The sequence below is a fragment of the Vespa velutina genome, chromosome 5 (assembly GCF_912470025.1).
Source record: "Vespa velutina chromosome 5, iVesVel2.1, whole genome shotgun sequence".
NCBI classification, from domain to species: domain Eukaryota; kingdom Metazoa; phylum Arthropoda; class Insecta; order Hymenoptera; family Vespidae; genus Vespa; species Vespa velutina.
This window is the reverse complement of record NC_062192.1, coordinates 6,635,410-6,658,747: the sequence shown is the minus strand read 5'-3', so window position 1 is coordinate 6,658,747 and position 23,338 is coordinate 6,635,410. Positions and strand designations below refer to the sequence as shown.

Here is a 23,338-nt window from a genome sequence, read left to right as displayed (position 1 = left end):
GAATAAGAAAAATGAATCAAATCAAAACAAATCAAATCAAATAATTACAACAAGTCGTCATATAAAAATATAATAATTTAGTGTTATTATTCTAACGACATCGTTTTTGTTTAGAATCTATGATTTTTAGACAATATCCTTCACAGTTACGGATTCCTCGTACATATTATCTTATATTATAATATAATAATATTAGTAATAATAATAATAATGCGGTCGTTATATTATTTTCGATATTTTGTAAAAGATCACGAAGATACTATATATCGTTAGGTAATTAAAATTAAAGTGTTCAATATTATCACGTTTAAATCACCTATCTCTACTTCGGGCGGGGTAAGCGCAATATGTCTGAACAATTCACGGTCTCTTTTATATCCTTTGTTATATAAAGGGTTGTTATATACTACAGTTAAAATTTTTATATATATACATATATATTCAAAATACATATATATAAATATATATATATATACACACATATATATGTATATATATTTACATCACATTGGCCATTGGTTTGGTCTTATTTTTTAAACAATCATTTCATTTTCTCATTACCAATAATAAAAAAAATTAAACGAATTAATCTCAATTAAATTCAATTAAATATTTAAATTATTGTCAATATTGAACTCATTGAAAATATTGAAATTTATTATATTATCATTATTATTTTTATTATTATTATTATATGCTAAACTATCATTTATGTAAATACTTTATTTATATTATTTTTTGTATCATTTTTAAATAAAAAATCTTAATCATTTTCATTTTATACATGATTATAAAGTATAATATATAATTATAATAATAATAATAATAATAACAATAATAATAATAACAATAATAATAATAATAAATTTTCTCATATAATAATAAATTAAAATCGAACTATTATATAGTATATAAGATAATATATAAATTTCATTTTTAAAAGACAAAAATTTTTTAAAATAAAAATATTTATAATCTAAAAATTAACAATTGTTATATTTCATATAAAAGTACTACTACTACTACTACTACTACTACTACTACTACTACTACTAATAATAATAATAATAATAATAATAATAACAATAATAATAATAATAATAATAATAATAATAATAATAATAATAATAATAATAATCATAATCATAATAATAATAATAATAATAATAATAATAATAATATAAAATTAAAATTAAAAGCTTTACACAAAACACTTTAATTTACTTTTGATTTCTTTTAATTGAATTTTTTTTTTCTTTATATCGAAACAACATGCAATGGCCAAAATGACGAAACTGTCATTATGAAACGATCTTCCAAATAGTACACTTCCTGCGCTATATGTCGGTATATCATCCTACTAGCTAAAAAAATTGTGCGACCTCTAAACACCAAATTTTTTGTATATTATTCAAATTGGCTGCTAAGTCTCGACTTCATTTGTTAGTTATTTTTCTCTTATTTCTTTTCTTTTCTCTTCTTTCTTCTTTCTTCTTCTACTTTTTCTTCTTTTTCTTCTTCTTTTTCTTTTTCTTCTTCTTCTTTTTCTTTATCTTCTTTTTGCATTTTACTCTCTTCCCTCACCTCTGATTGTTTTAAATCATATTTTTTTATTGAGCTCGACCAGCGAGCTTTACTTTATTTATTATATTTATTTATTTATTTATTTTTTTTTTTTATTAAATAGATTGTCTTTTCGTTTAAAATGATTTAAGGCGAGAAACCATCGATATCGTCCACAAATTATTTCTTTTTTTTGTTGTCCGCTTATTTCTCAATTCATAAAGAAATTTTGTCGTTTTAAATCACGATGATCTTGATTGTCATCATCTTTGATTGTGATTAAAAAAAAGGAAAAAAAAAAAAAAAGAATAGATGAATAAAAATTAGTTGTTATAATCGATGGTTCCATTGACCTTTTTCTATTAATTAGATTTAAATAAGATATGAATAAAAATGTACAAAAGTAATTAATAAAAAAGAGAAGAGAATAAAATTAGATTTCAACAAGACTCGATTTTAAAATACTGTATCGAAGTCAATAGGAAAAGTCTTGATAAGGCTTTACGAATCGATCGATTTTCGATCATATCGTTCAATCGATTTGACTTTTTATTTTTTTCTCATAATCCTTTATGCATTTTTTTGGGAAAAATGGATTCTCGTTTGTATACTTTTATATATATATATATTTTTTTTTTTCAATCTTATATACATCGATCAATCATCGACGTTACGTGGCTCGCGTTCGCTCTTCCGTTACAACATTTTTTTCCTTTAATCTTGATTTTTTTTCTTTCTTAATTTCTTCATTTTTTTACTTCGTTCATTTATTTATTTTCTTTTTTATATATTTTACGATAAAATTGGAAGAAAAATAATTGCTTTTATCGATCATTATAATTTGCGCATCGTTCGAAACAATAGTTGAACGCAGGTACGCTTTTATTGCTGAAACCATTATATAGACAAGTTACTTTTTGTCTCTGTATGTATGTCTGTACGTGTGTATGTGTATGTGTTAATCTTGGATCATAACATGTCAGTATTTTTTTTTCTTTTATGTATGTGTATTGCTGAGAGATCGATTCTGTTCGAATATTAATATTTAAAATGATTAATTTTATATAAATTTCTGTTTTCATATAAATTATATAATAATTATTATAATCATTATTGTACATACATACACACACAAATAGATTATATATAACGCAATAATATTATTATATAATAATTATTATTATAATATATATATATATATATATATATATATATATATATATATAATGGATACATAATAATTAATTATATAATAATTAATTTATATAAGATTAATCATTAATATATATTTATATATATAAAAACAGAATCATGCACAATATATTTATATTTTTTTATCCAATATATATATACGTGTATATTTCCCTCTATTATTATTTATTTATATAATTAATAAATCTGTCGATTTTTTTTGAATGTTGTTGGTAGAGGAACACGAATTGGACGCAACATTATAGTGAAAATTATAGATGAATTTAATACTTCATAAAGTTTAGCTTGTGATTACTGTGAGTGGTGAAAAAAAATATTTTAAATAAATAAAGATTAAAAAAAAGAAAACATGAGAAAGAAAAAAAAAAAAGATAGAATTTAATATAATTTTGATTGTCTTTCGATAAATTACATAGAATAATTGTCTCGATATGATTGTCATTGTCGATACAAATGCACGAAATTAATTTACGTTAAAAACAAATAAATGGTCATTGACCTTTACTACTTAACTTTGACATAGTGTATGTATATATATATATATATATATATATATATATATATATATATACTATATCTTTTCTCCAAATTTCATAAAAAAAAGATAATAATAAAAAAAAAAAAAAAAAAAGAAATAATAAAAAGAACGAACAGTTCGTCATTAAGTCATATGATTGTCTTTCTCGACATGAATCAACAAAATTTGTTTATATCATATTCGAACGAACAATCCACATTATAATTTGGATCAAAACAAATAGGTCATTGACCTTTACCGTTCGATTTATATATATATATATGTATGTATGTGTATATATATACAGAGTGGGCACCAAAAGTTCTCTTATATGATCCAAAAGTTATTAGACCATTTTAACAATGAATTACTCTCCTTCAAAACTTTTTGAATTAATATTTTTTTTTCTTATCTTTCCTCCCTTTTTCTTTTCTTTTCTTTTATTTTAAATCGTAAAATTATAACAAGTCTGGCTTGTTTGACTTGTTGCCTCTTAGTAAACGAAAGATTTTGATCTATCATAATCAACCAAGCAACATTAGAGCCCAACGCTGGTTATTAAATTTAAGGATATTGTATATCCATTCTTAGTTAAATTTCATATCAAGAAAAAAAAAAAAATGAAAAAAATAAAAAGAAAACAAAAGAGACAAAAAATAATTTTAATAGTCAACTCACAGTGATCCTTCAGATAAAACAAATATTAATCCGGAAATAAATATAAGAAATAAAATTTCTTTTATAAGATACAATTAGACGGAATTTCCATCAAGAGATGATTTTAACGACGGACTCGCTCTCATCCTTGAGTAAAAGACTCAGTCTGAGATCAAGTTCGCCAGCTTCGAGAGCCCATTTTTCCCTTAGCCATCATGGTGAGTCTGCTGTTTGTGTACCTAATGTATGGATCGGGAAGAGAGTATACCAATCAACGGTTAAACGAGTCAATGGCAACAGATCAAAGTTCACTTCGGCGCCACCCAAACCTTGATTACTTTCGAATCCTTGTTTCTTCTCCCATAACATTATTAAAATATTTCTACCGAGGGCATCGCAGCTGTTGTATTTCAAGGTCTGACGATATTGAGGATTACGTGTGTGTCGAACAACTCTTGTCTTTCTTTTCTGCAACCATCTTTCACCGTCCCGTAAATATGTCTTCACGTAGGTATCTGATTTTTGAAAAAAACATATACGATTAGGCGAATATATCATGATCGGATCGTAATGTAATTTTAATTAGATCACATTTATCTTTTAACTCGCAAGAAAATTTTTTTTCTCATTAATGCTGTTTGTTTCTTTTTATTTAATTATTTAAATAATTTTCTTTTTCTTTCATATATATATATATATATATATGTATATATATATATATATATATATATATATATATATATATAGATGTAATTGAAAACTTAGATATATTTAGAACGTTATTCTAAGTTCTACGTTACAATTGCAACTTATCTGAATATTTTTGAATAATCGATAAAATTTCTGTTTTTTTCTTTTTCTTGTTTTTCTTGAAGACATTTGAAACATAAAAACTGTTAAAAATTAGTTTCTTTATATTTATTATTATTATTATATTGGTTATGACAAAATTATTTATTATTTCAAGAAACAATTTTAGATATCGAAAAGTTTCAATTTTAGTTCTAAATAGATTCTAAATTTTAAATAAATAGTAATTTTAAATAAATATATATATGCATCTGTGCACGTATATACTCTTATCGAAAAAGATAAACGAAGTATCAAATTAGAGGAGACATTTAATTTTTCATGAAACTCGTTTGTCTCTGTAAAACTACTATTTAGTTTAAGAGATACATAAAAAAAAAAGAAAAAGAGAAAATAAAAAATTCGTATATCTTCTAGTTGAAAAACTTCAGATGAAAATGTTTCTTTACCGGGTTCATCTTTTTCTTTTGGGCAGATGTCCCTCGCACAAATAACTTCAACCTCGAGAGTACCTTTGCTCAAACAAAAACCTAATTTCACTTCGCCGTATTGTAGACCTAAACAAAAAATACAAGTATTATTTATATATATATATATATATATATATATATATATATACATATACATATATATAATATATATGTAAAGTTTGATTGTTCATATAAAACTTTACCGCTTGTCATTTTGAAGCCTTTTGGTAGAATTTGACCTCGTCCTAGCTTCAAGTCGAGATCATTTTCAGTTTTAGTTGCCAGACTGTGATCATTAATTGTATATAACAAATTAAAATTTTATATATGCGTATATATAAACATATATGTATATATATATGTATGTGCGTATATGTATTTATATATATAATTTTATTAAATATTATTTTCGTTGGTCTAATAAAAATTTTTTCATCAAACTTTTAATATTAGTTTTCATTTCGTTAATTCAGAATGATTAAATTTATTTAATATTATAATTTTTGGAATTTTAAAAAGATTTATACATACACATACATACATACATATATATCTATACCTATATTATACATATGTAACTATCTGTATTTATATATATACTTTGTTTTATAAATAAAAGAAAAAATTGAACTTTCATATTGAATATGAAAAAATAAATTTCGAAAATTTTCTAACACTTTATTTATGATATTCTATTTATATATATATATCTATATTTAAATTAAGCAGTATTTCTTCAATTTACAACATTTAATGCGTATATAACATAAAAAAAAATATAAAAAACAATTCTTTCTGAAAAGAATTAAATAAAAAATTTTTGATTATATTTTTTATGAAATATATCATATTAGGTGGAGCGGAAAGTAATGTCGTTTCTGCTCATGTCGATATTTAATTGTTATTAAAAATAAAAACTTGTTAAAAATTTATTCGTTTGAATTTAATTTAAGAAAGCGACATTACTTTCCGGTCCACCTAATATATCATATATCGAATGAAAATAAAAATTTGTCTATTAATAATAATACATTGATAAAATGATTTACCCCCATTTATCGTCTTCATCCGATTCACTATTTCGATCCAAGAATCTTTCAGGAATATCCATGACACTTTCTTTGCGCTCACCCCGCCCTGTGTATGATTAAAGTAAATGTGCTTTTTTTGTTCTTTCTTTTTTATTTTTATTTTTCTTTATCTTTTTTTTTTTTTTACTTTTTTTAGTTTTTATTTATTTCGATCAATTATCCAAATGAAGTGGCGTCACAACCTGTGTGTCATTTTATTATATAAATTTTAATAATAAATATAAACAAGAGATTGTTTCAATCGGACGAGACTTCAGGTATATATTAAAGTCGTGGGAATAATTTTGAAAAAAAAATATAATTGTGCAAAACATACATACATTCATCCATTCATCCATCCATCCATCCATCCATCCATCCATCCATCCATCTATCCATCCATCCATCCATTCATTCATTCATTTATTTATTAATTTATTTTTCTTTCTTTCTTTTTTTCTTTTAGCTGTACCTTCGAGAGAAAAAAAAATATATATATCGAAACGATAAAAAGGTTTCATTATGTTTTTAAAACTTTTCTTTTATTATAGCCGTTCATAAAAGTTTTCTTATTTTTTTAAACGAGCCACCGATACATAGACAGAAGAAATACATCGACACAAAGGTTGCGTTTAACGCTTCATTTTTCCTTTCTTTCTTTCCTTTTTTTTTCTTACTTTCTTGATTTATTTTTTTATTTCTTATTTTTTTACTTTTTTTTATTTTTCCTTTCTTAAATTTTCTTCATTTTCTCTCTATTGTTCACGGCATTCTACATTCGTTAATTAAATTTTCTCACTATCTAGAAAATTGTATATCTCTCGCGTCATCCAAATAAGCTTTTACTCTCTACTTATCAAGGCAGCAAAATACGATATAGCAAAGCATGTTCTCGACGAACGACGAGGCTCACGTGTATTAATATCTCGATTAGATTATTATTTGTTGTAGATTAAAAGGGGAGGAAAAAAGAAAATAAATGAATAAATAAAGAAATAAATAAATAAATAAAAAATAAATAAATAAATATGAAATAAGATCAATTGTCTCTCTGTATGTGTTCAAATTTTAGTAAAATTGATTATTTAAAATTCATCAAAATAAAAAAAAATATATATATATATATACATATACACATATATATTTATTAAAAGAGAAAAATTATTTATTTTAGTCGAAGTTTATTTGAATTATTAATTTGTTTTTTCTTTTCTTCTTTTTTTAATTACAAAATTAATTCAAAGAAATATAAAAATTTACTGAATGTATTGTCTGAATTTTAATTATATTTGTCTAAGTAAAATTTATGTATTAAATATATATATATATATATATATACATATATATATATATTTTTTTTTTCTAATTATAATTATATTGATAAAAGTTCGATCTATATATCAATTTATTTAATTACAAAAATAATTAAAAAAAAAAAAAAAAAAAGAATCTTTAATTGTTTCTCATATCATTCAAACGTTAAAACAAATTCATCCCTATACAATTATTTTACATTTCTTCAACAACAAAACAAAACAAAAATGAAAGGGAAAAGAAAAAGAGAAAACAAAAATAAATAAATATAAATCTACCCCAATTAAAACGTATATTGTATATAAATACTAATATACCCAATGTATATGTGTGGGATATTTTATTTAACAATTAATGTCATTGAAAGATCAATAAAAATGAATTAAACTTTTTAATTTAAAAAAAAAAAAAGAAAAAAAAAAGAAAAGAAAACGATCCTTTCGAAACTTACTCGATTTAATATTATTATCTCTCGTGTTAACTTTTTCTTTCTTTGCGTGGTTCTTTGTCTGTGTTATGTAAGTATGTGCATGTGTACGTTAAATACGGATTAATTATTTCAAACATGTTTTTCGAACTGTAAAAGATATTTAACGTCCCGATCGTTTTCCGATAACACAGTTACAGAAAAATAAATCTTTCATCTAGTAGCCGTTTGACCTACTTTCGGAGCTCCACCATTTTTAAAAGCTTCAGCCGAACTATATACAGGGTGTCTCCCATCGATATATCCTCCGAGAAAATATCTCATCGCGACTTTATGAAGTTACGAGAGATGATTTAACGAGAGAAATATATGTACGACTATGAATTAGTCACAAAGTTTAGATAAAACTGTACATTTTTTTCCTTTTTCTCTCCTTTTTTTTTTTTTTAATGTAGTATAGTCATATAGCAATGATCATTTGTAATCGAAATTGCACGCACTGAAAAATTGTTACTATAATTTGTCTACGGTCATAACAAGTATTAAAAAAGTTAATTTTCCATATCAAATTGAAAATAATTAACAATGTTAAATAATTGGAAGATTACATAATATTTTAAAATAGATTACATCAGCGTTACACGATCGTGTCATTTTTAAATAATATATATTAGTATGTATTATATCGCATATAGAATTGCAACAAAATATGAATTTATCAGTCTGTTATTAAGATTATTTAGTAAATAGTAATAATTTTTTACTAAATATGATTTATAAATTGCAAATGATTACTACAATATAAATATGAAAAAAAATCATGGGTATCCATTAAAAAAAAAAAATTTATATCTAATTAGCAGTCAAATCTTTGCGAATTTTTCGTAATCAACTTTCTTATAATTTCAACCAGTCGCGAGATATTTGTTCATACAATTATGAACGGACACTCTGTATATATACATTTATGTGTATGTATATGTATATATGTTGCACTCTGTTAAATTCCACGAGATTAACAACGCTTATTTAACAGGTTTAACTTTATACGTTAATTGATAATTAAACGTTTCAAGCTGCGTGAGTATAATATAAAAAAGAAAAAATAAATTGAACGAAAAAAAGATATATAATAGAATATATATATATATATATATATATATATATATATATATATATATTATTTACAAGAAAAAAAAATATATTTATATATATATACAATCTAATCTATTTATTTAAAGAAACCTTATACATTCTAAAATTAAGACTACTCTAATTTCTAATCTCTAATCTATAATTTCTAATCTTTACAGGATTAAATATATTAGCATTCCTTCGGATCTATACGAGCTGCACGATGCGAATAGATAAACATATATTACGTAAAACTATATGGGTATCTCTCATTAAATGTATTTGCATGTTATTTAAAAAAAAAAGTAAATAAATAAATTGTATTATTATATATCATAAAAAATATATATATATATATTATATATATTATATATTATATATATACATATATACAATATATATATATATATATAATAGTTAATATTAAGTTAAATATTATTATACGATATATTAAAGATTATGTAACAAATATAAAAATAATTAAAAATTAAGATTAGAAGAATAGAAAGAGATAATCGGACATGTTAGAGAGAGAGAGAGAGAGAGAAAGAGAGGGAGAGAGAGAGAGAGAGAGAGAGAGAGAGAGAGAAGAGGAGAGAAAGAGAGAGAAAAGAGAGAGAGAGAGAAATAAAAATTCTTACCCATATAGTATAGAAGTACCAATATGTCAATGAAAAATTCTAATTTCTATTATTCACATTCTGATTAGGTTAAAAAACTCCTACAATATAATAAATAACTACTGCATGCAGATTTATCGTAAACGTCGGACGAATTTCGCTTTTTTTAAACAAATTAAAAAAAGATATATATGCATATAATGTATAAATATATATATTGTACATATATATATATATATATATATATATATATATATATGTATAGATATATGTATGTATACAATATGTAATAATATATGATTGGGCCAAAAGTTCCTACGTGGGCTAAAAGATTTTATGTGATTTTAAAAATCAATTACTCTTTTTCAAGATATTATTAAGTTTACAGTTGAAGTTATAGCTTAACGAGCAAGATTTGTAGTTTTGCTATCTGAAGTTAAGAAATAGCCTAAATTTTCTCAAAAAATTTTAATTGATTTTTAAAATAATCCCGAATACATTTGGCTTATTTAGGAACTTTTCCGCCCAAACCGTAGTTCATACCTAATTTCCAATTATTTCTGTCTTCGTTCAGATCCAAACTAAAAGGAATAATTTTCAAATGAAATATCACAATTGTGATCGATCCCTTGCATCTACGAAAAAAAAAGAAATTTTCGATCGAAAGATCTCAATTTTAATGGAATTAATTACAAAAGTGGTAATGAAGAATTCGATAAAATACCTCGATCGATCTATCGGCATCGATGAAAATAACTATATAGGGAAATATTTTTGTTTTCGACGAACAATCAAAATATTACGTATATATTTAGATAAGTTTAAAAAAAAATTGAAAATTTTTCATTTATTTATTTATTTTTGCCCATTTAAATATCCGGATGAAAGAATATGTTTTAAGGTCGAAATACGTGCGACGATAGTAATGTATATTTGTGTGTATAGATGTGTGTATGTATGTTTCAAAAGTCTTTTGGCTCCTTACCTAAGGCTGCAACTGCAGGTAACAACTGGTAGCAAGTGGCTAGCGATCAGAATATTTATGAATGCTGGCAGAGAAATTGCTAAGCGAATACTCTTAACAAGCGTTATACTGCACTAACTATACATATATATATATATACATATATTGATTAATATGCAAAACTTTTTTTTACATATAAAAAATACAAAAATAAATATATTCATATATTTTACGTATATAATCGTATATATATTTTATGTATATTTTGTATAAAAATATATATAAATTAATTTTATAAAAAATTAAAAAGAAAAGTATATATATATATATAAAATTAGAAAAAATATATAAATAAATTTCATATATAGAAAAAAAGATTTTGCACATATGCTAACCAATATATGTACATCTATATATATGCATATATATATATATATATATCATATATATATGTATGTATATATATATATATATAATGTAGAAATGGAACCCAAAGTGTAGAAGAGAACGAAAATATAAGTGTGGTGGGGGGAGGGCTGTGAGAAAAAAGACACTCCCCCCGAACTATTAATACAGATAACTCCATCCTCATAGATTAGTACAAAAATAATAATGTTGCTTAGAACATTCCACTTTTTTCTTTTTTTTGCTCTCTTTTGTTTTTGTTATATTCTAAATGAGCTAACCTGTTTTCTATAATACAGAAAAAAAATCATAGAAAGGAGATCAAATAATAATAAGAACAATAATAACAATAATAATAATATCAATAATAATAATAATAATAATAATAACGATAATAAATAAATAAATTGGGATATTTGAAATTCGGGTATTATATTAGGAAGATAATAATACTTATTACAATAAAAAAAAGGAAGTTGAAATTTTAAGAATAAGAATAAGAAATAGAGGAAGAAAATAGTCAAAATGATATATTACAGTATATACTCATAAGTAGGATACTGGGTATAGTAATCGGGTTTGTTAAGGGGTTTCAATAGTTAGCATACTTTACCTATCGCTTGCGGATTAAACGAGTACGTGTAAAAACCAATTAACGCTAGTGCAGATTTTTTCAAAATACCGTAACACCGAGGACCATTAGAAGAGTAACTGTAGTTCGTCTAACGAGTCGAGTCAGTAGAAATAAACGAACATTCGGAATAGAAGATAAAAATGATCAATGTAAATAAAATCTTGAATTTAACAATTACAATTAAATTATTTGTTAGCTAATAATTGGAGTTTATATAGGCTGCCTCATTTTAAATTTGATAAATCATCCAAGTATTTTTGGTATCTTATTGATATTACAAATCATTGATTTCAAACAAAAATTGTCAATGGTTTTTATAGGAGGAACAATGTAATATTATTTTAATCTATTTCATGGAAGGCACTGTTGTCTCGAGATACTGTAGTAATAGTTTCTTTTTTTTTTTTTTTTTAAATGCTAATCAATATTTTAATCACTAAGTACCTTCAATGTATTTTTTCATCGATATTTCATCGAGTTATGGTGCCCTGAAGTTTAACAAACTGTGCGATCGTAATAATCCTCTTCACAACTGATTAATCCTTGGGATACCGAAAGTTTGCCTACACGTAAATAATAATATCGATAAACCGCATACTACTATCCACTGAATATCCCATTTATATAATAGATTCCGCGGTAGATAAACAATTAAGATCTCGTTAAGATTTTTACAATAGGGTTAAAAAATTTTTTGATAAATAAATCTACTTGTGTATACACAGCGTACACTTCATATCGAATAAAATATATTTATAAGTTCGTGATAGATAAAGATTTTAAATTTCATTAAGATTTTTTAATAAGATTAGGAAAGTTAGCCGACCTATAAGCCTATATACATAAATCTATCCACAAAACTCATATTGTATAAACATATTTGTAGGAGGCTCGCGGTAGGTAAAGCATTAAGAATTCATTTAGATATTAAAACTTTAAAGAGGATTAAGATAATAGATAAGATCGGATTGGGAGATAGACAGATAGAGAGATAGAGTTAAATAGATAGATAGATAGATAGATAAAGAGAGAGAGAGAGAGAGAGAGAGAGAGAGAGAGAGAAAAGAAGAGAAACAATGAGTCTTACCGAAAGCCCATAACGGCGGACGACAGAGTCTTGCGGTTTTTTAACGAGGTGGTGTGGAGTGCGGCAGTGGGAAGGAGGCCGATTTACCGGTCCTCGGAGACACAGGCTCGCACTGCCACACGGTAACTGTCGGGACTACGCATTCTGTTGTAGATGGCGATTGGTAGTAGTAGTAGTAGTATTAGTAGTAGTAGTAATAGTAGTAGTAGTAGTAGTAGTAGTAGTAGTAGTAGCAGTAGTAGTAGTAGTAGTAGTAGTAGTAGTAGCAGTAGTAGTAGTAGTAGTAGTAGCAGTAGTAATAGTAGTAGTAATAGTAGTAGTTATAGTAGTAGTAATAGTAGTAGTAGTAGTAATAGATAGTAGATAGTAGAGGTAGTAGTAGTAGTAGCAGTAATATTAGTATTAGTAATAATAGTAGTAGGTAGTAGTAGATCGGTTGATTCGGTTGGCAGATCGGCTTCGTCATAATTCGGCCCACGAATTGTTGTCGTCGATATAGTCGCGAAGGGTTGTTGTCGTTTTATTTTCGTCACAGTTGAGTTGATATCGCCGTAGATATGACCGAGTAGGTCGCCGTTTCATTCATTTTCGTTTTCATTTTCGTTTGCGTTTTCATTTTCGTTTTCATTTTCGTTTTCGTTTTCGTTTTCGTTTTCATTTTCGTTTGAATAGTTTTGCGTATAGATTCGCGTTCAGAGATTAGCGGAAGAGAGCCGACCGAGAAAGGATAATTATTAAAACAATCAAGATTGTTCTTAAGTATGTTTCTTCTTTTTTTTTTTTTTCTTTCTTTTCTTTTTTCAAACGATTATTATTGGAGACACTCAACAGAAGATATTACTTAACAATCAGCTTGGCTTTTTAATCAACAAATTCACGATAGCGGATGATAATAATAATAATAATAATAATAATAATAATAATAATGATAATAATAATAATAATAATAATAATAATAATGATAATAATAATAATAATGATAATAATAATCACATAATAAAATTAACAATAATAATAATAGTAATAATAATAATAATAATAATAATCATATAATAAAATTAATAATTGGCTTACAACATATGTACGTCGAAGGTAAGCAATTGACACACTACTTTCTGCCTTGGTATTTAAGTTTCTAATTTTTAACAATTGACGATGATGATCTTGTCGATCTTGTTCACTAAAGATTGAATATTATTATAGATTAATAGGATGTTAAGATATTCTAGGAGATTCGTTGTTAACATCGTTAAATCGGTCTTCTTTCTGGACATTTTTTTGGGGAGGGGCTTTTTAAATATTAGAAGTGAGAGGAAAGGAGTAGAATTGGATGGGTGAAAGGCTTGATTTCAAAATTCTTGTTAATACCCGAGAACGAAGAAGAAATATTAGTAGTTATTGGAAATATTAGTAGTTGCTCAATTGGTACGCTGCCAGGCAGAAGGAGCAGCAGTCGGCGACAGGCAAAACAATTGGCTCAACACAGTGAAAACGCACGTAGAAATTATGTGTGTTTACTATGAATATATATATATATATATATATATATATATATATATATATATACATATATGTATGTGAATGTGTATATATGTATGTATGTATATGTAGGATGAGACTAAAAGTTTCTAAGTCATTTTAAAAATCAATGACTACTTTTAGGCTTGTAGTTAGATCCATATTATTATAATTTAGTATTGTAGTTTTACGATTTGAAAAAAAAAGAAATGAAAAGATAATTAGCCTAAAAAATCTCAAAGAAGAATAATCGATTTTTAAAATCACTTAGCAAATTTTTAGATTTTTGGCAAAATCTAAAAACTTTTAAGGTTCACTCTGTATATATATATATATATATATATATATATATATATATATACATATATATATATAGATGTGATGTATAAAGTAGTAAATGAGAATTTGCACAATGAATTGGGCAATTTTTTCTTCTTCTTTGGAAAATAATTAAAACGAATGAAATTTATGGGAAAGAGAGAGATAAAGAGAAAGAGAGAGAGAGAGAGAGAGAGAGAGAGAGAGAGAGAGAAAGAAAGAGACAGAGAGAGAGAGAGAGAGAGAGCACAAAGAAACAATTAGGATCATAGAATGACATGATTGATATTTGTTACGATGAATGTGATAAGAACCCTAAAAATACAGCTATTCAAAACCCTAAAAAGTGTTTTACAAGATACAAAGATTGTCGAAATGATGGATGTACGAAAAACATTAATTGGACTGAACGATGAGGAATGGGATACGAACACACCTGAACGACTTTCTTGATCAGCATATTCATTTGTCTTTTCTATTCTGTTATTTTTCTTTTACTTTCCTTTTTTTTTTTGTTTTCTTTACGTCGTCATCGTAATTGCCAACACTTGATCGATCGTTCGATGATGATGATGACGATAATCGAGTCCGAGCTAGTATCATTGCCCTTGTAGTCCTTTCCAAGCCGCTTAATCATCTTCACTTTTTTTATACAGCATCGTGTCACGTGATAGAGAAAGCAAGAGAGAGAGAGAGAGAGAGAGAGAGAGAGAGAGAGAGAGAGAGAGAGAGAGAGAGACAGAGACAGAGACAGAGCAGAGAAAGAAAGACAGAGACAGAAAGACGGAAGCAGAAAGAGAAAGAGAGCAATATATATGTACATGTATATTGCTCTCTTATATGTAATATATTAAAGAAAGCGTTCGCTCAGTCAAATTACTGATACAGAATTTGATAAAATGATAAAAATGTTTTCGTAGAGAAGAAAAAAAAATTAGAAAATAGAAAACAATATGAATAAGAAGAAAGAGAGAAAGAGAGAGAGAGAGAGAGAGAGAGAGAGAGAGAGAGAGAGAGAAAGAGAGAAAGAGATAGGAGAGGTTACATAAAAGAGAGACAGAGATATGATTAACAGATAAGTACGTACAGATAATGAGGCTGACGTCGAGATATAAGTAAATATACATGTGTATATATATATATATATAAATTATATACATATATATATGTGTGTGTGTGTGTGTGTGTGTGTGTGTGTGTGTGTGGAGAGAGAGGGAGAGAGAAAGAGAGAGAAAGAAAATGCACAAAGAGACAGGTATAAGTAACGTCAACAATAATCATGGTGTCGTTATGTATGCCATGTGAGAAATAAAATGTAACAATATATTACATACATATATATATATATACATATATGTGCACATGTTTAATATACGAGCTCATGGCATTCGATAATTTAAAATTTATTTTTGAATAATATTTTCGATTATTATCAATTGAATATATATACGTACATTGAGCGATCGGTTTGTGGAAAAAAGGGGCGGGAGAAGAATATAGGCGGTGATGGGCGGGGGGGGCAGAGCTCGTATATTATAAAATTGAATAAATAATGCTTCTAAAGGTGTATGTAATATATAAATAAATAAATATATATATATATATATATATATATACAAAATGTTATGCCCGTGCGAAAATAGCAATATATGAAATTTGGTGGATATTTTTCCACGTTGATTTGTTTACAATCGAATGTTCGAACTTACGAGTGTTGCTGATTCGAGCGATGAATGACGAATTTGCAATGATATATTATTTGACAACGATCAACATATTGACGATGCACAGAGAGAAAGAGAGAAAGAGAGAGAGAGAGAGAGAGAGAGAAAAAGAGATACGTATATACATATGCAGATATAAAAAAAAAGAGAGAAAAAAATAACGAAATGAATAGACAATAAGAGAAAAAGAGAGATAGAGATAGAGATAGGTAGATAGATAGATAGATAGATAGAGAGAGAGAGAGAGAGAGAGAGCGAAAATAATAATAAAAAGAAAATAAATAATAATTTCGATAAAGAATGAAAGAGACGAGCATGAGTGAGGTGCAGGCAAACGATTAGACGACGATTAGACAAAATGATGGTCGATTGAAAACACACGTTTATACTCACGGCTTCCGCGTCTTTTTTCTCCGGTAAGACTCATAGTTCTGTTTAATTCACCCTTAGCAGCTTTCAAAGTACGAAGACCTTCTAATATTTCTTCAGGATCTCTCATCGGTCTCGTGCAAGAGCTACGTCGTCGATCGCGATTGGGATGGATGACGATTGGCATATCTACCTCACCCATACTTCCACCTTGAACGATGAAAAAAATTAATAGAAAATTTTATCTGTTTCAATGATTTTATTGATTCTATGATATTATCGACATCAATATACCAATTAAATCGACGATTCAACACATCAATTTTAGAGTCAATAATTTGATGACACTATTGTGATTAGGACTGTCATTGATTTGACATATCTATGCATCGCTACTAGTCAATTTGTTTCATGAGATAATGATTTAATATACCCGATAATTCGACGAATCTATGGATTAAGATAGTTCAATGATTTGACCAGTCTATGGATTAAGATAATTCGGTCAATGATTTAGACGAGTTTATGGATTAAGACAATCAATGATTTGACATATCTATGGATTAATCCTTAACGCTCCGACTTTTAATTGTGAATATCTATCGGTAACTCCAACTTATTCTAATCATACAATATTACAATAAAACAGGTTCAGATCTGATTGTCTTTACTGATCGCTTGTAACTGATTGGAGGAGTATTATTTTTTATTTCTAAACAATTACCGATAACGACCCAAAAATACATTTGGAGTAGAGCGTCGCACATTAATGGTACCTGAGAGGCACACTTGAAGTAGAACGCCTCACATTGGTGGTGCTTGAGAGGCACACTAACGATTAAGAGGAGCATTAATGATTAACACAGTCAATGATTTTACATATCTATGGATTAAGATAGTCAATGATTCGACGAGTCTACTGATTAAGATTTGACATACATATGTACGTTGATTGAGATAGTTGAATAATCCGTGGAGTCAATGATACAATTAATTATTTCACAAGTTTATGGATCAATTTATAATCAAGAATATAACCGAGTTTTCTCTATGGATCATTTTAATCAATGATATTTATCAAGTTTATGATTCAACCAGTCTAATCTATGGATCAGGTAATTAATAATTTAAGGAGTTAAATAGAGAGGATTAATAATAGGAGTTCATCGATTCGGCTAATCAATATTTTCTATGAGCGATAATAGTCAAGAATAAAATGATTAGAAATCGCAAGAAGTGATTTTTGATGAACTTACGTTTGCTATCAGTTCCACATTGACTTTGGAAACTACTTCGACGACTTCCAGGCAAAGATCTACTGTAATCCCTATTAAGTTCATAAGGTTCGACTTCGAGTTGTTCCGACTGGCTGGAACCACGTCTTGAATTTACGTGCCAAGCATGATCGGGATGTAAGAAACAAAGTTCGGGACTTCCGCTGTCGCTTTGTGTATCGTCACTGTAACTTCTCTCACGTAGTTCGTTCTTTCTCAAGAATCTTTGTGCGACTTCCATCGACAATGAACCGCGTGGCGAACAATATGGCGATTTGCCTAAACGAAGACCTCGTGGATCCTCCAATCGATACCTAAATCAATCAAAATTATTATTATTATTATTATTATATATAGAGTGTTCAAAAAATATGGGATCAAATTTATACTACATATTAGTGAGGTCAAACAGATGAAAAAAGTTTATATAAACTTACGTCCAAAAATACTTTATTGAAAAGATATATGCTTTTAAAAATTAATATATAATATATATATATATATATATATATATATATATATATATATATATATATTAACATGATATCGATAATCAAGTTAATGCATTTGTGTTTGAGTAGTGAAAAAAAAAAAAATAAGAAGAAATAAAAAAAAAGTAAAAAGGAAAAGAAAAACATATAAATAAAAGATCAATTGGCACTTACCAAACGGCACGATCATTTTCCAATGCCTTTTGTAAATCAACCGTACATTCACCGAGAAATACATTGTCACCTTCGGGAGAATAATCCCAAAGAGATACTTCGATTGCTCTATCCATCAGACTTTCACCGTCAACGCCAGGAAACAATAAGGTTGAATTCCATATTGGATTTTGAGTTGGCTCAGCTACCACAGTTTTCAACGTGGCTTGATCTCCGCTAAATGGATCAATATAGAAAATGAATACGGTTTAATTAAATTTTTGTATTGTTTCTTTTTCTCTTTCTCTCTCTCCCTCTCTCTCTCTTTCTCTATCTATCTATCTATCTTTTTTCTCTTGTTCTAAATATATGTATATATTTAACAAAACGTATTACGGTTTTGTCATTTGGAATGATAAATCGTACCGTAGCGTATGTTGAACGTACCAAGCTGGGACTAGGATCAACTTGGCATAAGCTTCGGGTAATGTTCCGTAACCAGTATCTTCTCTGGCACATAATTCATCAGCCGTGAATACTGAGACGATCAGCTCTTTGCGTTCGTTTTCATAGGACACTTGTATCTGGACACGGCCGGTTACTTGTCTCTCTTTTGCGATTTGTTCCTAAAAATATTTTCAATCAGCAAATATGAGAGAGGACGTGATTTCTTTTTTCTTTCTTTCTTCTTTTTCTTCTTTTTTTTTTTTCTTTTTTTTTTTTTTTTTTTCTCTCTATTACAAATTCGCTAATAGGATTTTTTTCGATTAAGAAGTGAACAAAAAGAAGAAAAAAGAAAGATAAAGAAAAGGAAAAGAAAAAGAAAAGAAGCAAGAAAAATTTAAGATGACCTTTTTCGACCAAGAGCATTATTATAGGGATATTATTATAAGATATCAATTATAAGTTATTAATTGTAAGATATTATTAATATTTAATACATTTTGTTTATCACTTTTAATATAGTTATGATAATTACAAACGGTCATCCTTTTTTCTAAGCTTTCTTTTTATGTTTCTTTTTTCTTTTTCTTTCTTCTATTTCTTTTTTCTTTCTTCTTCGAGACAAACCAGCTAAAACAATAAGTGAATGTCACTTTCAATTGCCTTGTCTCTTGTTAATCTATTATCTAAAACTATAAATAACTAATTGTCTCTAGTATATCTATTGTCATGGAAGAAAAAAGATAGAAAAGAAGAAGAAAAGGGAAATAAATATAGGACTCTGAATCATTCGCTCATGCAAAAGCAGATAATAATGAGATTTGAGGAGATAAGAATGGAGGTAATTTCAATTTTTATTTCGGTTGATTTTTTTTTTTTTCCTCTATTCTACTGGGACTTCTCTACGTGTGTTGTTTGAATACTAATTACAGGATTCATCAGCGTGGCGACTAACTAAGTTATATGGTGATTTTTTAAATGAAGGATCGAATGATGGAGTGGTAAGGGAAACTGTTTGTGATAGAGTACAATTGTGAATATACAGTCAAGAAAAACGTTCTCTTTTTTTTTCAACGATTATTTTTTCCTTTTTTTTTTTTTTTTTTTTTTTTCTATTTTTCGTTCAGACTTTCATTCAACGATAACTTTAATGATGGACGATTTATATCTTCTTCGCTTAATCCTCTTCGACTCTTCCCAAACTTCTTAGCTTCATCATAAATCTCGATGGTCTTCGAGGTTCATTTCTTCGTCGCGCGATCACAAAAGCAGAGCAGCCATCTTTATTATTACGTCGTCTTTCTTCTTCTCTCCCTTTCTCTCTCTCTCTCTCTCTCTCTCTCTCTCTCTCTCTCTCATTCTCTCTCTCTCTTCCCCGTATTTTTTTTTTTTTAGTTTCTTAGCGAAAAACATAAATCGTCTATCCTTCGTTTCTTGTTTTCATTCTTTATTTTTATTTTCATTTTTATTTTTGTTATTATTATTATTATTAATATTTTTTTTTTCGCGTTCCGTTTTCCCAGACTGTACCGGACGACACTATTGAATTATATTCTTTTTTGTTTTATTTATTTTTGTTTGCTTGTTTGTTTTCTTTTTTTTTGGTGTTGGATTGTTTTGGTTTAAAAGTCATTTGTCTGTTTGTTTGTTTAATTTATTTTTTTGTTTGTTTGTGTTAGACACTTGGGAAAACTACGCAAGCGAGAGGTAAGTAAATATATATGCATATCAGATGACATAGGCGACACTTCCTCGGCCTTATATAGCGTCGGCCATTGTTCATTTTTCTTTTTCTTTCTTTCTTCCTTCCTTTCTTTCTTTCTTTTTTCCTTTCCTTCCTTTCGTCCTTCATTTTTTCTGTCTTTCTTTTTTTCTTTCTTTCTTTCTTTCTTTATTTAATTATTTATTGTTTCTTTTTTTCTTTATTTATTTTTTTAATGTTTTTTTTTTTTTTTTTCTTTCTTTTATGTCAACTACGAGCGCGCACAGTTATATTACTTTTCTTTTTCTTTTTTTTTTTTTTTTTTCTTTTCTGTTATTCAATCCCGAAAACGAGCATCCGGTTCTTCAGATAGAGTCCATACAAATATGAAGTTTTTAAATCAAGTTTAAGCGGAACAAAAAATGATCTAGGAATTTTTCTTCTTTTTATTACCTTTTTTTTTTTTTTCTTTTTTTCATTCTATAATTTTGCCTTTCTTCGAGATAAAGAAAAACAAGATGCTCATTTGTGTTTTTTCTTCTTTTTTTATTTCTATTTTTCAATACAAATTTTGCTCGTCCACGGGACATCGAAAAAAATGCGTTTTTCAAGTTCATCATTTTCCTTCGACTTTTTTTTTGTCGGATTTATTTTTTATATATATATATATTTTCTTTTAATTTCATTTCTTTTTCTAGTAATTCATATCTCCTACGGATAGGAAACAAGATGCTTATGTTTTATTTTTTCTTCATAAATTATGGATCGTTCGCGAGTTTACTTAAAAAAACGCATTATCTTCGTTTGTTGTATATATATATATTTTTTTGATTAATTTTCGATTTGTCAATTTGTTTTTCGTTCTTAATAAATTTTTTTCCCTTCTTTTTTTTTTTTTTTTCTTTTTTTCTTTTTTTTTTTCTTTTTTTTTTTTTTTTTTTTTTTAGGGAACTACACGGGGTTTTGTTTCTACAGATACCGATAGTTCGTGATGTTAATTAAAAAATGAGTTTTTCTAGTTTTCTATTTCGGTTTGATTTTTTTTTGTCTTTTCTTTTTTTCATTTTGCGCCAATAACACAACTACAGTTGGCTAGTAAATATTTTTTAGTTCCGATATAAAACATGATTTACGAAGCGTGTACTAGGTGTCCTGTACACGCCTATATGTCAATACGTTATGTCGTTAACTTTATTTCTATGTCGTTTAAAGCTATGAGGACAAATTCCTTAATAAATATATTATCACACGTCTTATGACACCATTAAAAGTGAACATCGATTTATGATAGAGAATATATCGACACCGTGCGCTTCTTTAAAGCCGAAGAAGAGCCGCGCAAGCTTATGGGTGCTACATTTGTTTTTCTTTTTCTTCAATTTTATTTTCATTTTTCTTTTTTCTTTTTCTATGGTTTTACACACTTCTTCCTGGTAATGTCGTTCAAGAATTTATTTATCTTTTAACCGCAAAAAAATGTCGTGCTCAATTAAACAATAAACGTGTACCAGGAAAGAGTGTTGTTAACGATCGAACGTCCTTCAAATTTTTCTTTCATTCTTTTTCTTTTATTATTAATTTTTCATTATAATATTTTAATTATTATATGATACATTGTAATAAACATTATTATATTATAATATTCATTGAAGCGCAACTTTCATCGTAACATTAATTCTTGCACGTGAAAAATAATAATTATTATAATGAAAAATTTTAAGATCTTTATAAAATATTAATTCATTACAATTATAATATCAATTAATCCCTTGTCATTTAATCAATCAATCAAGTAATTAATTTAATTATTCATTCAAGTCGATAAAAAAATAATCCGGACGTTTGGTCTAATCTCGTGTTGAATTCGTTTGTGTTCGCAAAAAAAAAAAAAAAAGAAAGATCGAAAAGAAATTAAATAAAAAATTGAAGAAAAGAAAAGTATTGAAGGAAAAAAAGAAAAAAGAAAAAAGAAAAAAGAAAAAAAAAAAAAGATAGGAACAAAGTATAGACAGGCATAGAAGAATTAGAAGAATAAACATAGAAAGAAGAAAAGGAAGAAGAAGAAGAAGAAGAAGAAGAAAAAGAGAAAGAGAAAGAGAGAGAAAACGAATATCAGGTGAAACGCTACAAATCGGCCATCACTAAAATTACAAAATGGCGGACGTACATACATACATATTACGACAGAACGAAGATGTTTGTTGTTTTCTGCTTGAGTATATATGTACAATAAATATATACGTACAACACATAACTGTATATGTATATAGTACGTGTGTATGCGTGTATGTATGTGCGCGCGTGTGCGTGTGTTTGTAAACTCAGGGGTTAACTCGACAGGGTTGGTTTGGGATCGTGGGGGTGGCGGAGGTTAAGAGTAGTGGTTAAGGGATTTGGACGTAGAGGGGTATATAAAATGAAAGAAAGACAGAAAGGGAAAAGATTCTCTAAAAAATATACA

General features: G+C 27.0%; 1 protein-coding gene across 17 annotated transcripts in view; it reads right to left on the bottom strand.

Moving 5' to 3' along the window:
• Positions 1 to 2,889: 2,889 nt before the first annotated feature.
• The window catches only part of LOC124949138 (regulating synaptic membrane exocytosis protein 1), a 173,747-nt gene continuing 153,298 nt past the window's right edge, over positions 2,890 to 23,338 (bottom strand). For 6 of the 17 annotated variants that reach the window (XM_047493759.1, XM_047493760.1, XM_047493757.1 and 3 more), the window contains 8 exons: positions 19,158 to 19,357; positions 18,753 to 18,968; positions 18,070 to 18,401; positions 16,826 to 17,023; positions 6,279 to 6,366; positions 5,433 to 5,515; positions 5,209 to 5,316; positions 2,890 to 4,464 (listed from right to left, as the gene is read on the bottom strand). In XM_047493759.1, the coding sequence (XP_047349715.1) occupies positions 4,163 to 4,464; positions 5,209 to 5,316; positions 5,433 to 5,515; positions 6,279 to 6,366; positions 16,826 to 17,023; positions 18,070 to 18,401; positions 18,753 to 18,968; positions 19,158 to 19,357 (1,527 nt within the window). In that variant the 3' untranslated portion in view covers positions 2,890 to 4,162. Of the gene's footprint in view, positions 4,465 to 5,208; positions 5,317 to 5,432; positions 5,516 to 6,278; positions 6,367 to 10,337; positions 10,376 to 11,239; positions 13,029 to 13,877; positions 14,065 to 14,859; positions 15,363 to 16,825; positions 17,024 to 18,069; positions 18,402 to 18,752; positions 18,969 to 19,157; positions 19,358 to 23,338 lie in introns of those variants that run through there. The other 11 variants (XM_047493764.1, XM_047493765.1, XM_047493769.1 and 8 more) reach the window with 11 other exon arrangements.